Genomic DNA, 16,697 nt, shown 5'->3' with positions numbered 1-16,697 from the left:
GAGACAGAGGGAGAGTTTGCCAGCACACACCAAAGCGCTATAAACTGTATAGGGACAACCTTATAATAAGTGTCTATCCCTTATAGCTGCTTATATATATTTTTAGCCAAATAAGTCCCCCCCCTCTCTGTTGTACCCTGTTTCTGTAGTGCAGTGCAGGGGAGAGTCTGGGAGCCTTCCTACCAGCGGAGCTGTGTGGGAAAATGGCGCCGTGTGCTGAGGAGATAGGCCCCGCCTCCTTCTCGGCGGGCTCTTCTCCCGCTTTTATCTGGAAAACTGGCAGGGGTTAAATACATCCATATAGCCCAGGGGCTATATGTGATGTATTTTTTGCCATAGGAGGTATTTACATTGCTGCCCAGGGCGCCCCCCCCCCCCCCCAGCGCCCTGCACCCTCAGTGACCGCAGTGTGAAGTGTGCTGGGAGCAATGGCGCACAGCTGCAGTGCTGTGCGCTACCTTAATGAAGACAGGAACGTCTTCTGCCGACGATTTCTGGACCTCTTCACTCTTCAGCATCTGTAAGGGGGCTGGCGGCGCGGCTCCGGGACCCATCCAGGCTGTACCTGTGATCGTCCCTCTGGAGCTAATGTCCAGTAGCCAAGAAGCCCAATCCACTCTGCACACAGGTGAGTTCGCTCCTTCTCCCCTTAGTCCCTCGATGCAGTGAGCCTGTTGCCAGCAGGTCTCACTGAAAATAAAAAACCTATTTAAACTTTACTTCTAAGCAGCTCAGGAGAGCCACCTAGCCTGCACCCTTCTCGTTCGGGCACAAAAATCTAACTGAGGCTTGGAGGAGGGTCATAGGGGGAGGAGCCAGTGCACACCACCTGATCCTAAAGCTTTACTTTTGTGCCCCGTCTCCTGCGGAGCCGCTATTCCCCATGGTCCTTACGGAGTCCCAGCATCCACTTAGGACGTCAGAGAAATTTAGAATTTCTTCCCATCCAAATCAGGCTGTTCAAACAGGGCAAAAATTACACCCTTCCCCTCACATTGATCAATTTAAAGTAAAGAATACTTGACGAAATGCGAGTAGGTCTCGGTTTTAAAATTGGAGTCTTCTACTACAGGGCTGTTACTGAAGGTGCCCAAACACTGTCAGATAAAACTCACCATCAGACAAACAGACCATTATATAACATGCTAAAAACATACAATATTCTTGCCATAAACTGTCAGATTATTGGTCTGTCTGGTGGGAAGTATATCCACTGAAAGATCAGGACACAAAGATTGTTCATGACCAACAGACCAATGGTGATCGGTTGCAACCATACACAGTACAATTATCTGTCCAATAATTGGTGGATTGGGCTAATAATTACACAGCGTATGGCCACCTCTATAAAACACTTTTTTTTCTCTTTCTAGCAATGTAAATGGATCACATGGCCAGTGTGTTCTATGAAGTCACTACTTTGTATTCAAATATAACAAACAGTAACTGAACAATACACAATTATAAGCGTTTTGATCATCCTTACCAACCTGCTATAGCCCCTGCACAGGCCCTCACTTACCTGGCTATATTTATGGGGGAAATGGAAGAAATAGTGAACATTGTCACCAGATCTTTCATGGTACAAAATTTTCATTATTAACATCAGTTACAGAAGATTAAACATTGAAAACAGCCATGAATGATTTTGGGCTGTAAAATAGCCGATTGCTCTGGTTCTGCTTTCATGGATCAAGGAGTAAAATGTCCTGCATAACCTGGAATTCTCAGTCTCAATTTTGTTGAATCAGATGGGCTATAAAATGACAAATCTAGTCTAAAAAGGTAAATGGCTGTTGCCATCACTACACATATCAAAGGGTTTGGGAAGATAGTTAAGCTGTGGCTATTATTAAGCTTTATTTATAAAGTGCAAACATTAAGAAGTGATGTACATTGAGGGGTCGTAATACAACATAAATAACATACAAAAAGAAAATGAAAAAGTGAAGATGGTAGGCAATTTCCAACTCCCATATTCTGAAACTATGCTCAGAATAATGATTTCTATCTGATGTACACAATGGTGAATGGCCCTTATGAAACATCACAGAAAGAAAATTTACAAGATGAAAAGCCCCCCACACAAAAAATATAAATAAAAATAATAAAAACAATAAAACGCATATTTATTTAATTTTCGGCTTCATATCTCTTTCTGATTGTTTGCCCCCCACCCCCAATTTTTACAGCACGTGCCTTGGAGTGCTCTGAGTGATAGAAAGATAGAAAACAAAAAATGTGTAGAAACTGCAGTGTTAGAGGTGCTGCCTAATAGCAGTGTTGTTATACAAACACAGGAAAAAAAAACATTTGTATAGTACAATGTGTGGTTTAATTTTTTTATTTAAAAAAATATATATTAAAAACGTTTTTCACCAATATCTTAAGAACACCAGTTGCTCAATGTTCTCGTCCATACAGTATAGTGCAGCTATAGCTGAGTCAACGGTTTCAGAAAGCAGGTTATAAAAAAATATATATATATATATGAAATGTAAATATATCTATTTAAAATGTTTGCCTGGTTGTTCTAAAACGAGCAACATCATCCTTTACATAAAATTAATAAAAGGGCTAGGGTCATGCCAAGTCAGTTGGTTCCCAAGGCAGCTGCATGTTTGGCTATAGTCACGTAGTGTATTATCCTTTATCGATCTGCTATAGGACTAACTGCATCTCAATAAATAATACTGTATAGCATGCATGAAGGCCTAAACTGTTCATGCATTGTGGTGTAAGCCTTTACCTTCTTTAATTTTATATATATATATATATATATCTATCTCATACACTGTATTCAAATTTATTACGCCATATTATTTATTTCCAGATACAAAATTCACTTTCTGTAAATCTAGCATTAAAATATATATTTCGATATCCCTTTCCTAAGACCAGAAGGTTTCTGTTCCTTACAATTCATTTTTATGTACACTCCTCATTTGTGATAATGGTGAATTTACGTGCATAGTGTAACTCCTACCAGGCAATTCAACTAACCATTATATTTCCACGCTGAATAGTCTGCCTTAAAGTAATGCTATATATACACACACACACACACACCTCTCAACACATTGACATGCTTCTTGTGATCATGTAGAGTTTTGCTTGCACTATTCTCAATCTTAAATGGATTAAATATAATATCAAAATACAATTGTGTCACGTAAGCAAAATGACTGCTAAGCCAGTAGAGAAGGCTTTTTGTGTGCTAGAATTAGATAAAACGGTTACAGTTGTACAGTGACTTTTTAGAATATGATATGGGAAACTTCTACCTATAAAGCAGTCCATCTATGACTGGAGCAAGAAATTTATGAACACTGGTTGTTTATACAAAAGCAAAGAGTGTTGACAGTGACATGCTCTGGTGTGTTTGGAACAAATTGGATTATCATATTGATATGCAGTATGACAAAAGGCTCACACATACTGTAGAACATATGTAACTTAGTAATAGAAATGTATACATATTACATATCCATGTAAGAAATGTCACTATGTCAATCACTTACCTTCGATGTGTATCCTTTAACAACCATTTATATTAACTTACCTGTGTGCCTCTCTCACATTTCTCAAGTTCCACTAAGTGGGAGTAATTACAGTTTACTTTTATATAGGACCTTTTTAAAAACTGGGGCACAGGTAACTCTGCAAAGGAGGTGCCATATACCACAAATCAGTTTGTGGTAATTTCCCTTCAAGGTTAAAAAATGTTAAAAAAAATAAAAACAATTAGAATCCCACTGCTGTAGTTACTGTACTTTTTTTTTGCAGTTATCAGGAACCATCTGCCCATCACAATAAAACCTTTAAAATATTTGTACATACCCCTCATTTTCTTAGATATCTCTGAAAATTAGCAAGCACCGCTCCAAATGGTAACAAATTCAAATTCATTTTTATTTTGTTATTTTACCAAAATAACAGTTCTTGTGATAGACTGTTTAGTAGAATTTTATTCATTTATATTTTTAAACGGCGCAACTGACTGGCTTCTTGTTAAATAAAATAAAAGTTCTTTTTTGATGAACATGCCGTTGCTGTATTATTTCTAAATGCACAGCAAGCATTCAGATACCTAACTTCTACTGTACATGTAAAGCTTTCAAAAACCATAAGGATCCCATGTAATATGCAAACTGTAGCAGCAATGAGGTGGTGATATAGTGCTATTGTAACACACAGAGGAAAGCACGGAGGCTATAAAATAGCTCTATATAAAACAAATACAAAAATAATACACATTTTAAGATAGCCTACAGGAATAATGCATAACATTTTCTTATGTGTGAAATTTTATGACATCAAATAAACCAGCACCAAACAAATTTAAGGCAGAAAGAATTTTGTCCAACCCATGTTAAGCATGACAGACAAAATCACAATCACTAATTTATTCAAACCTTACTCACAGAAGAAACATAACTGGTGCAAAGGTAACTGCTGAAACACAGCAGTTTGTTCTCATTTTCTATACTGTACAACAAAAAACTAAAAGATGATTGATTAGCTGCTGTGGATCACAGAACATTTTAGGCACAGATACCTGTGCACCAGCTTTATCAAATGGGCATGTTGAGGGGAATAGTATGACTGCCGCTTGTCTGTTTAATCAGACTTCCAGAGTGAAGAACACATTTATACACTTGACCACTGATGGAAGCAGGATGGGAAAAGTTAGATATTATATATATATATATATATATATATATATATATATATATATATATAGGATGCATTTATAAAAAACAGAAAAATTACATATACCTTAAAAAAAAAAAAATTCCTTTCAACAAAAACACCCACCTTACTTATATATTATTGCTATGAGTAGACTCCAAGTTTATATACGTGCTCATAATATAGCAATCTACACGCAGAGGTATAAAATAAAACATACTAATATACTGCCAAATATGGTATGGGGTCATGGTTCTGAAAAAATAAATATCAAACATAATAATCTGCCTTAAACTATTATACAAATATCTCTGTGCGATAATAAAAACACACAACAGGACAATGTATTTCTTCTTAAATCAAATTCTATTTGTGAATTCAGCAAAATAATTTCTATAAAATAAAACAGCAAAATATTTAAATATTATAGGATGGGCTGTATATGTTTTGCAAGGAGTATTTGGTTTTTTAGACAGGTCCAAAAAAATACACACATTCAAGTTACCAATTTTCTTTTAAATACAGTATTTACTGCTTTCCTTGAAATTAATAAACATTTCTAGCCTGGAATCCATGCTACTTTGAAACTGCGTTTGACTAACCAGTAGTTCTTATGTTAAGTCCCTGCTTCTAAATGTTCTATATATCTCTTACAGAGTTAATTAAGGACTACAGGACAATTATCATTTCAAGTAGAACTGTTGTACACAGAGCAAATACCACCAAGTCTTACCCAGGCAGTGGTATTCACAGGTGTCAGAATGTCGCAGGCCCTCACTTTGAGGTGCAGTAGAAGGGAAAAGTGCCAGACAAGCGTCTTGAATAAGCTTTACCAAAACGAACAAAACAAGCACACAAAATATCATCTCTACTATGCTCCAGCGCTCCTGGCATAGTGATTGCTTGCATATTTGTTTTCTTTCCTCCATCCTCTGTAAATTATTGAAACTTAAGTATTATGTATCATATTCACAGGCAATTTTTAAATATTACAAATGGGCCACGTGTGCATGTCAATTCTAATTTTTTTGCCATTTTCAATCCCATTTTATAGTCAAGGCCTAACAATCAAAACACAAAAAAAGCCCTGAACAGTGCAACTGTTTGTAGAACATATTGTCCCAGTCACCCCTCCCGAAACCCCTATATCTGGCTACACTACCCTGGTGTGAAGCCATGCTATATGTTACAGCATTTTTCAATGTTGAAACTATTATGATAATGAAAGTAATGGGAGGAAATCTAGAAACAAATGTTACATCACCACTTATCCACATCAACCAAAAGAAAAAAAAAAAAAAAACAAACAAACAAACCAAAAAACACAAGTTTACCAACCATCAAAGTTGTTTAGAGGAAAGCTGACATGGTGGTGAAAAGTTAACATTGAACTACTTCTGTGGTTGGTGCAGAAAGGATTTACTTTTCATTTGCTGCAAAGATCCAACTGCTGTATGGCAGAAAAATTATTGTAGAGCAGATTGTTCAACAAAACTTCTCCCCCACCCCCGAGGTTGATTTTTTTAAAATATTTTTATTTTTTTGTAAATCTGTGAATCTCGTCAAGCCCCAAATAAAAAAAAAAAAAGGGGGAAAAAAAAAAGTCTTCCATAAGAATTAACAGTCAAACATTAATATACTATGTACACCTTTGCCATTTACACATTAGCATCAGGCCGTTTATTACAAAACACTATACACTTTCCACTGCAGGCGGGTTATATATTGACAGCAAGTTTCTGCAGATAAGACAGTGAATAGACTCTCCACTCGAAGTTGATTAGGAATAGTTTTTTTTTCTAGTTTTAAATATTAGCCAGACACAAAGGAAGGTTGGACTGTAAGGCCTGGGTGCACAGTCTCAGAGGAGATAAGTATAATGATTATGAGTTTCACTAATCTTTTGTTTGAATTAGGGGAGCTTCTTCACTGCCTTCAAATTCTTCTTGTGCTCGTTGGCCTGTCCGCTGAGGATTGTTCATGTGATGTGCTGCTGGGCCGGTATAAGGTTGTCCATGCAAATGGTTATTCTGAAAGGCATAACAGAAGATATTATGTACAGTCAAACTTTTATTTTAGCATCAGAACCTAAAGATCATTAGCCTCAACAACTATGATTAAATTGTCGAAGGGAATTATCATAGATGGAATTCTGCAAGCCCTGTCTTTAATTTAGTGATAAGAGACACCTATAATCTTGAGTGTACACTTCATTAGGTAGTATAATCTTGAATGTAGATCTATATGCAACAGTAGATCTGGAACATAAACCGGATATGGAGGATGTAATTTCCCCTTCGTTGACTTATTGTACCAAGCACAAATTCTATCCCTAACTCAACAATTCATGTAAAAGGTTTACAGTATAATGCTACATATTTAAGTTTTTGTTTGCAAGCGTTTTGTTATACCCAATGATGTTAAATGTAATTATGAAGGGTTAATTCAGGCTTACCGTACTATCCCTTTAAAATGGGACGCTCAAGGATAATACAGATTCTGTGGCTAATTAAAACTAGCTAACATTCTGGCTTGAAATGGCGCCAGCCACAGAACCTGTATTATTCATTAGTGTCCTGGTTTAAAGGGATTTCATGGTAAGCCTAGGTTTAATACATCATTTGGCCACACTAAATAAATATTGAATAATAATAATAAAAAAAAAAAAATCTGCTCAGGTTTGGAAAAAAAAAATCCCTGTTAAGTGCAGCCTGCGGGGACAAATGCACAGTTATCACAGCTAATTGAGTTCCACACTTAGCTTGCAGGATGGGAGGGTTAGGGTTATGGGTACCGTATTTATCAGAACACTGGCGCATCATATGGACAGCAACATGACCGTCAGGACCAGGAAGCAATCACTGGAGATGCCACTGCCAGAGGGACCAGGTTAAGCGACTGTTGGACCACCAGGGACGATATTGTTTCATCAGCATCAACATGATAAATGTCGAGATTTCATGCCTAACCTATCTGGCTGGCAAAAATAGCATGTATTTAAAGATATTTAAAGAGGAGGCCAGAAGCTTCCCCTACTCTGTCAGCTGTAAGCTGTATTGAAAACCTGCTGAAGAAACGGTCCCAAAACCAAGGGGACTGTAAGTTCCTATAAACTGCAATTCACTTAAGAACTCCCCCTCAACTGGACTGTCAAGTACATTTAGAATTTTCCTGGACTTGCAATAGGTCTTTTTTTGTTGGAAAAAAAAGACTGTTGGCTGAGGTCTGGATTACTCAAGAACCTGAATGATGGGATAGTGCAAAAGAATGTTTCATGCCAAGAGCGAAACAGACCTACAATTATTAGCATCTTTGGGAAAAATGCAACTAGATGTTTAGACAATCTTAGGTTTTTCAAAATTTTAGATATAGAATATTTTCCACTGTTATATATTAAATTAGTTTACATTAAAATAGGATTCAAAGCAGCAGTACTAGGGCATTTAAAAGTAAAATGTTGAAAATAGAATAGTCTTTAATCAATGAAAGTATTACAACAAAATTATTTTATTTTAATTCCTTAGTAAATGTTAACGCTAGTCAACCAACTGCCATTGTTAAGTAACACTGCAGAATTTCACAAATTACAAACAAACATGCTAAGCACTGACAATAGAAGAGTGAAACATGCGCAATTTGAAGGCAGAGCAGATATTTAGAAAATTTCATATATAATGCTCCTTCTTTAATTACAATTATCAATAAGAATATATTTTCAGCTGCTTTACAAACCACATCATCACTGGAACACCAATTTTGGCCTGTGCTTCAAGTTAATCTTACAAATAGGGAGAGCAGTGTTAATTTATTATATTATTTGATACACTTTGGAAGTCTTTTAGGTAGGTCAATATTAGAATACAATTTGGAGGTGCCAATAATGGCGCATATATCTATACACTTTGAAACCCATTAAAAGGGTAGATAACATGTTTGTGGGTCATGCTTTGTTTACCTTTGTTAAAAAGAATCAATTACCAATTTGTGACTAATTTGGTAAGTACACAACTTAAACCATGAACTCTAAAAGCACACAACTAAAATTGAAAAGACTTGCAGAAACCAAATTAACATTAGGATTGAACGTCATTTTCCTGTGAATGGACTAAACCATGAAATACAAGTGAACAAAAGAAAAATAGACCCTTTGTGCGCTTAAATACTATTAGCAGCCCTTGGATACCAAAGGAACCTTTCACCGTGATTCACAAAAATACAATAAAAACAATGGATGTGGCACCACGTGGCGCTAATTTTATACCCTCAGGAAAAAAGGACCTTACACAATGGAGTCTGGTTTGTTCTCAGAGGCAGTAGGTTCATATAATGCATACAGGCTTATAAGGCGGTTTTGATATTGCATGTAGATAAATCAAAAGGTGTTGAAGTTGCCACTATCCCTCAATGGAACAAGACTCCTTACTGGATGGCTGAGGTAATGGTTATAAGAGAAAATTGAATAAAGATAGGGTACGGTGAAAACTGAGGTAATGGTTATAAGAGAAAATTGAATAAAGATAGGGTACGGTGAAAACTCACTGCCGGTCACCGTCACCTCCTCTCCTGTAACCCGCCGACTCCACCGAAAAACAAGCCCAGCACCAGCGTCCTGTCTCCACACACACAGGAAACTTCTCCTCCCCCTAATCCATGTCCTTCACTCTGAGCTCACACAGAGCCCCTCTCTCACTCCCTGCATTAACTCCTTCAGCTCCTGAAGTGGTGACAGCCCGGGCTGTCACCACTTCAGGAGCTGAAGGAGTTAATGCAGGGAGTGAGAGAGAGGCTCTGTGTGAGCTCAGAGTGAAGGACATGGATTAGGGGAAGGAGGGGGGAGGAGAAGTTTCCTGTGTGTGTGGAGACAGGACGCTGGTGCTGGGCTTGTTTTTCGGTGGAGTCGGCGGGTTACAGGAGAGGAGGTGACGGTGACCGGCAGTGAGTTTTCACCGTACCCTATCTTTATTCAATTTTCTCTTATAACCATTACCTCAGTTTTCACCGTACCCTATCTTTATTCAATTTTCTCTTATAACCATTACCTCAGCCATCCAGTAAGGAGTCTTGTTCCATTGAGGGATAGTGGCAACTTCAACACCTTTTGATTTATCTACATGCAATATCAAAACCGCCTTATAAGCCTGTATGCATTATATGAACCTACTGCCTCTGAGAACAAACCAGACTCCATTGTGTAAGGTCCTTTTTTCCTGAGGGTATAAAATTAGCGCCACGTGGTGCCACATCCATTGTTTTTATCATGAAATACAAGTGTCCTTTTTCCTTAGATCTGGGTTAGAATCATTGCCAAATAAGTCACAAGAGAGTGTATAAATAAAAGTGCATCTTATACCTGCTGATACTGAGAGCCAGGTGAATGGGGATACAATGGGGCATCTTCAGGTGGTGAGGACTCATGTTCCTCAGGGGCATCTTGGTCATCTGGCTCCTATAAAGTTTGTAAGAGTCGAATTTTGTCATACACAAGTTTACATAATTCAGACTCATCTCAACAGTTTTACTGCCAGACGATAATATTAAAAAATACTTGTTACAAATTTAGGCCAGTTGAGGCCTAGTCCTCTTAATACACAACTCTACAATCTCCACTACACCAGGAGCAATATGCAATAGCCTGTGAGGTGCAAGTTGTTGGGGAATTCCGTCGAATCTGACCATATTTTTAAGCGTCAATCATTTACAGGGCAAACCACCTCATTTTGCCTTGTAAATGATTGCTGCTTTAAAAATACGGGCAGACTCGACAGAATTCCCAATCAGCCTGTACGTCGCAGGCTATTACATATTAACCCAAGTCTATTTCCCATGGGGATTTTTATATCTCTGTCTCTCTTTACACACATACAAATATTCATACACAGCTAAATTCAACCATCTTAAAACTTTCAAAATAGTACAAGCACAAAATTAGTAGTATCGCTTTGTCACAGTTCAATACTGGCTATATGCAGTCACATTATTAGACACCTCAGACAATGTTTTACTCCAATATTTGTTCCACTATTGACAAAGTGAAGGTACACAAAATTAAATTTTTCAAGGATGAAACGACTTCAAGGACAAACCTAAAAAATGTTTCTGAAATATTCACTTACAGATTCTCAAGTTACAAATTCCTAAAATTCGCAATTTCAGCAATAGAACATTATTTCTACTTAAAATAAAAGCTGTAAAACACAAAATGTCATTAGTACAAATTAGTGGAGTTAGTAAAGCAAAACATAAAACCAGGGTTATACAACTTTTATAGAAGGAAAAAGGTGTTTTTCTTCGTTCTGTATTACTGATATTTATTGATGTAGGGGGAAGAAAAGTAGAACGTTTTGACTGTGCGTGTATTCCATTAACATAACAACTGGGGGACACTTGTGAATGTCAGTGCCAAAAAAAAAAAAATGGTCTGCCAGTAGCAAGCTTTGCTTTAATTTTCATAAAAGAAACAATGTAATAGGCACAAACTAGCTTTTCACACTATGTCTAATCGAAGAAATTAAAGGTGATTAGATCGCTATAATATTCGCAGTGTGATTATTAACAGAAATTACCTTCAAAGATGTATTTTAAAATCTGCTCTTTTCACATGTTATACATACGGCTATGCAAATCTAAATAAACTGCAAACTGAATTACCTCTTCTGGGCAAAGCTCACAAGCCTTGGCAAGAGTCATCCTAGCACTGTGCGACCTCTCTAAAAAGTAGCCATTTGAGGTTTCATTGCTTTGTACTGGTGGGGACCAATTATTGTAGGTGTACTGCGGATTGCCAGTATACGGCCTGCGCTCCAACTCATCGCCCAACCATTCCACTGCCCAAGTCCATTTTCTTTTCAAATCTCCGTTGCTCTAAGAGAGGGAAATATTTTGTACTCAGGCAAATAGTCCAATTACGTTACATTACATTCATTTAGTATTGTTTATCCTTACAATGAACATACTACATTTCACCTTCCTAAATAGCACATGGACAAGTGCCACATTTGTACACACAAACTTTATTGCATTAATTTTACACCTAGCTCTGTGTTACATTTCTTCAAAACATCTGTCACTTGGTTATTTCAGTTCATGGTCTGTCTTGCAGATACCCTTCTGAGAACAGCCATATACAGTATGCATATATTATGTGAATAACTGATGCGTAGTGACAAAGAAAGTTTAGTAAATGTTCTCCTGAAGAAAAAGTGGAGAGCAGTAGATAACAATAATGCATCGTGATAAATGGACCATAAATACATAATGGTTGCACCAGACGACACTTGAAATGTGAGGTTACCTGCAATATTTGGTAAGCGACAGAACAGTTGCTGAACAAAGCCACCATGCATTTTATACATTGATAAGCCCTCTTCTGATAGTGGTTCTTGGAGCGTTGGATGGTATCAAATAAACCATCTCTGTCATCTGGTATTCCTTTAAGTGCATTATGAATCCTAAAGAAAAAACCCCAATTTGGTTTAAATTTTATGATTAATGCATTCCATGTGATCAATGCAAAAAATAAATAACTATATGTGGTTACAATATTGTATTTATTACCATTTCTACTAAACTGCCACAACTAAGTTACAAACCCTTTCTTCCTGTAGCAGAGTTGCCGCTTACGGGAATACAGTTAACAAAAGCAAAGAATGATTATATAAGACCACTGAAATGTAGGCATACTTTAGAAGCAGAAACACATACTCAAATTAGAATGCACAATTTAACTTTACTCTTTCATTACGTTGCCTTTATATTAATCTATCAAGAACTCAATCTTTTGACTTGGATTGTGTATAATGTGTTCAATCATAGTTACATAGTTGTTGAGGTTGAAAAACGACAAATGTCCATCGAGTTCAACCTGTATTATAATTTTTACATTAATTAAATGCTGTATCCCTGGATATTTTTTTCCGCTAGGAATTTATCTAATCCATTTTTAAACTTACTGATTGAGTCCACCATTACTACCTTCTCTGGAAGAGAATTCCAAATCCTTACTGATCTTACTGTGAAGAACCCTTTTCTCCGTTGAGTATGGAATTTTTTTCTTCTAACCTCAGGGGGTGTCCTCGTGTCCTGTTTTATTTTTATAAACAAATAGTTTGATAAATCCTTGTTTTGTCCCTTAATGTATTTGTCGCCTCTTTTCCAGTGTGAACATATCTAACCTTTTAAGTCTTTCCTCATAATCCAGTGCCTCTAACCCCTTAACCAGTTTAGTGGCTCGCCTCTGAACCCTTTAGAGTTCCAAGATACATCTTTTTTATAGTGAGGTACCCAGAACTGTACACAATATTCCAGGTGTGGTCGCACCAATGATTTGTACAGTGGCAGGATTACAGTCTCTATTGTCTCCATACCCCGTTTTATGCATGCTAACACCTTATTAGCTTTTGTTGCTGCATTTTGACATTGCATACTGCTACCAAGTTTATTATCAATGAGCACTCACAAATCTTTTTCAACTACCGTTATCCCTACATTTTTCCCATTTAGTTTAAAGGGTGCCTGATTGTTCTTAGTCCTAAAGTGCATAACTTTATATTTGTCTATATTGAACCTCATTCTCCATTTATCCGCCCAGACCTCAAGTCTAGATAAATCATTCTGTAGAGACTCAACATCCTTGTCTGAATTAATTACTCTACATAGTTTAGTGTCAACTGCAAAAATTGACACTGTGCTTTCCGAGTCCCTCTCCTAGGTCATTAATGAATATGTTAAACAGCACTGGCCCGAGTACTGAGCCCTGCGGTATTCCACTGAGTACTGTAGCCCATTCAGAGTACATCCCATTAATCCCCACTCACGGTTCCCTATTGAACAGCCAATTACTCACCCAAGTACAAATAGTGTTTCCTACCCCAAGCTCTCTTAGTTTGAGAATTAGTCTCCAATGTGAAACTTTGTCAAAGGCCTTAGCGAAGTCTAAAAAGATCATGCCCACTGCTTTACCCTGATCAATATTATTGCTCACTTTCTCGTAGAAGCTTATTAAGTTCGTTTGACATGACCTGTCCTTCACAAAGCCATGCTGATTCCTAGTAATAACCTTGGAAGTATCCAAGTACTCTAGTATGCTATCCCTTAATATACCTTCTAGTATTTTCCACACTAAAGATGTCAAACTTACCAGTCTATAGTTCCCGGGGTGCATTTTAATACCCTTTTTAAATACTGGGACTACCTCTGCTATACTGAAAATCAAGTATAGAGGTCTCGATATCTCTATGTTAAGTTCCATAAGAATCCTGGGGTGGAGTCCATCCGGCTCAGGAGAGTTAATTTATCTTAATTTTACTTTCTCGGACTACTCCCTCGTTTAACCAAGTACCAAGCAACGGGTCGCTATTATATGTTATGCTCTACTCTCGACAATCTGTCCTCTTTCGTGTATACTGATGAAAAGAATTTATTAAATAAATCCGCTTTTTCCCTATCACTAATCAAGACATCCAAATCGCCCTTTAAAGGCCCAATTTTCACCCTTTTTACTGTTTATATACTTAAATCAAGTTCACATTAACTTAAAGAAAGGCTCCACTGCAATAGTAAATAGATATGAGAACACAAGCATTTTGTACTTACAGTTCCATCCATCTCTCTGAATCCATTTGGTGGACACCACTTGTTTGTAATCTGGCTCTTCCTCGCTATACCCACACAATTAGACCTCAGTTACAGACGAACAAAGCCCAGTTACAAATTAAAACCACTTTTCCACTGCCGCGGGTTACTGCTGTGATAAACTGGGAAGCGGCTCAGTGGGAAAGGGCTAATTTGGGTCCAGTGACCTGGGAATCTAATCCGACGAGCTTGCAGTGTTGGTCCTAGGAAGGACCCTGGTTTAGGGGCAGTGTAAATCAGAATCAGCTTTATTGGCCAGGTGTACTCATGTACACTAGGAATTTTTTGTGGTACAATGCATTTCCAAGTAGCAACATGAAGGGGAAAATAAGATTTTAAACCTACCGGTAAATCTTTTTCTCGTAGTCCATAGAGGATGCTGGGGACTCCGTAAGGACCATGGGGATAGACGGGCTCCGCAGGAGACATGGGCACTTTAAGAAAGACTTTAGATCTGGGTGTGCACTGGCTCCTCTCTCTATGCCCCTCCTCCAGACCTCCGTTAGAGAAACTGTGCCCAGAGGAGACGGACAGTACGAGGAAAGGATTTTGTTAATCCAAGGGCGAGATTCATACCAGCTACACCAATCACACCGTATAACTTGTGATATACTACCCAGTTAACAGTATGACAACAACATAGCATCAGTCGAAGACCGATGAAAACTATAACATAACCCTTATTGTAAGCAATAACTATATACAAGTCTTGCAGAAGAATACCGCACTTGGGACGGGCGCCCAGCATCCTCTACGGACTAGGAGAAAAAGATTTACCGGTAGGTTTAAAATCTTATTTTCTCTTACGTCCTAGAGGATGCTGGGGACTCCGTAAGGACCATGGGGATTATACCAAAGCTCCCAAACGGGCAGGAGAGTGCGGATGACTCTGCAGCACCGATTGAGCAAACAGGAGGTCCTCCTCAGCCAGGGTATCAAACTTATAGAACTTTGCAAAGGTGTTTGAACCCGACCAAGTAGCAGCTCGGCATAGTTGCAGTGCCGAGACCCCTCGGGCAGCCGCCCAAGATGAGCCCACCTACCTAGTGGAATGGGCCTTAACCGATTTTGGTAACGGCAATCCAGCCGTCGAATGCGCCTGCTGAATCGTGTTACAGATCCAGCGAGCAATAGTCTGCTTTGAAGCAGGGGCGCTAACCTTGTTGGCCGCATATAGGACAAACAGTGCTTCTGTTTTTCTGACTCTAGCCGTTCTGGCCACGTAAATTTTCAAAGCCCTGACTACATCAAGGGACTCGGAATCATCCAAGTCTCGCGTAGCCACAGGCACCACAATAGGTTGGTTCATATGAAAAGATGACACCACCTTAAGCAACAATTGAGGACGGGTCCGCAATTTCGCTCTATCCATATGGAAAACTAGATAGGGACTTTTATGAGACAAAACCGCCAATTCTGACACTCGCCTAGCCGAAGCCAAGGCTAACAAACATGACCACTTTCCAAGTGAGATATTTCAACTCCACCGTTTTAAGTGGTTCAAACCAGTGGGACTTAAGGAAACTCAACACCACGTTAAGATCCCAAGGTGCCACCGGAGGTACAAAAGGAGGCTGAATATGCAGCACTCCCTTCACAAACGTCTGTACTTCTGGAAGAGAAGCCAATTCTTTTTGAAAGAAAATGGATAAGGCCGAAATCTGAACCTTAATGGAGCCTAATTTTAGGCCCATATTCACTCCAGTTTGTAGGAAGTGAAGTAAGCGGCCCAGATGGAATTCTTCCGTAGGAGCATTCCTGGCCTCACACCAAGATACATTTTCGCCATATACGGTGATAATGCTTAGATGTCACGTCCTTCCTAGCCTTTATCAGCGTAGGAATGACCTCATCCGGAGTACCCATTTCCGCTAGGATCCGGCGTTCAACCGCCATGCCGTCAAACGCAGCCGCGGTAAGTCTTGGAACAGACAAGGCCCCTGTTGCAACAGGTCCTGTCTTAGAGGAAGAGGCCACGGATCTTCTGTGAGCATTTCCTGCAGATCCGGATACCAGGTCCTTCGTGGCCAATCTGGAACAATGAGGATTGTTTTCACTCCTCTTTTTCTTACTATTCTCAACACCTTGGGTATGAGAGGAAGAGGAGGAAATACATAGACCGGACGGAACACCCACGGTGTCACTAGGGCGTCTACAGCTACTGCCTGAGGGTCTCTTGACCTGGCGCAATACCTCTGTAGCTTTTTGTTGAGGCGGGATGCCATCATGTGTATCTGGGGCAGTCCCCACCGACTTGCAATCTGTGCGAAGACTTCCCGATGAAGTCCCCACTCTCCTGGATGCAGGTCGTGTCTGCTGAGGAAGTCTGCTTCCCAGTTGTCCACTCCCGGAATGAACACTGCTGACAGTGCGCT

At 38.8% G+C, this 16,697-nt stretch overlaps 1 protein-coding gene across 6 annotated transcripts in view; it reads right to left on the bottom strand.

Moving 5' to 3' along the window:
- Positions 1–6,206: 6,206 nt before the first annotated feature.
- The window catches only part of USP9X (ubiquitin specific peptidase 9 X-linked), a 500,932-nt gene continuing 490,441 nt past the window's right edge, over positions 6,207–16,697 (bottom strand). For 5 of the 6 annotated variants that reach the window (XM_063955592.1, XM_063955595.1, XM_063955594.1 and 2 more), the window contains exons 42-45: positions 11,984–12,140; positions 11,341–11,553; positions 10,043–10,138; positions 6,207–6,722 (exon numbers count right to left, since the gene is read on the bottom strand). In XM_063955592.1, coding sequence (XP_063811662.1) covers positions 6,588–6,722; positions 10,043–10,138; positions 11,341–11,553; positions 11,984–12,140 — 601 coding nt within the window. In that variant the 3' untranslated portion in view covers positions 6,207–6,587. The remainder of the gene's footprint in view (positions 6,723–10,042; positions 10,139–11,340; positions 11,554–11,983; positions 12,141–16,697) is intronic. The other variant, XM_063955597.1, reaches the window with a different exon arrangement.

The sequence above is a fragment of the Pseudophryne corroboree genome, chromosome 2, assembly GCF_028390025.1.
Source record: "Pseudophryne corroboree isolate aPseCor3 chromosome 2, aPseCor3.hap2, whole genome shotgun sequence".
NCBI classification, from domain to species: Eukaryota; Metazoa; Chordata; class Amphibia; order Anura; family Myobatrachidae; genus Pseudophryne; species Pseudophryne corroboree.
The sequence above is the reverse complement of the archived record's forward strand: the minus strand, read 5'-3'. Positions and strand labels throughout refer to the sequence as shown.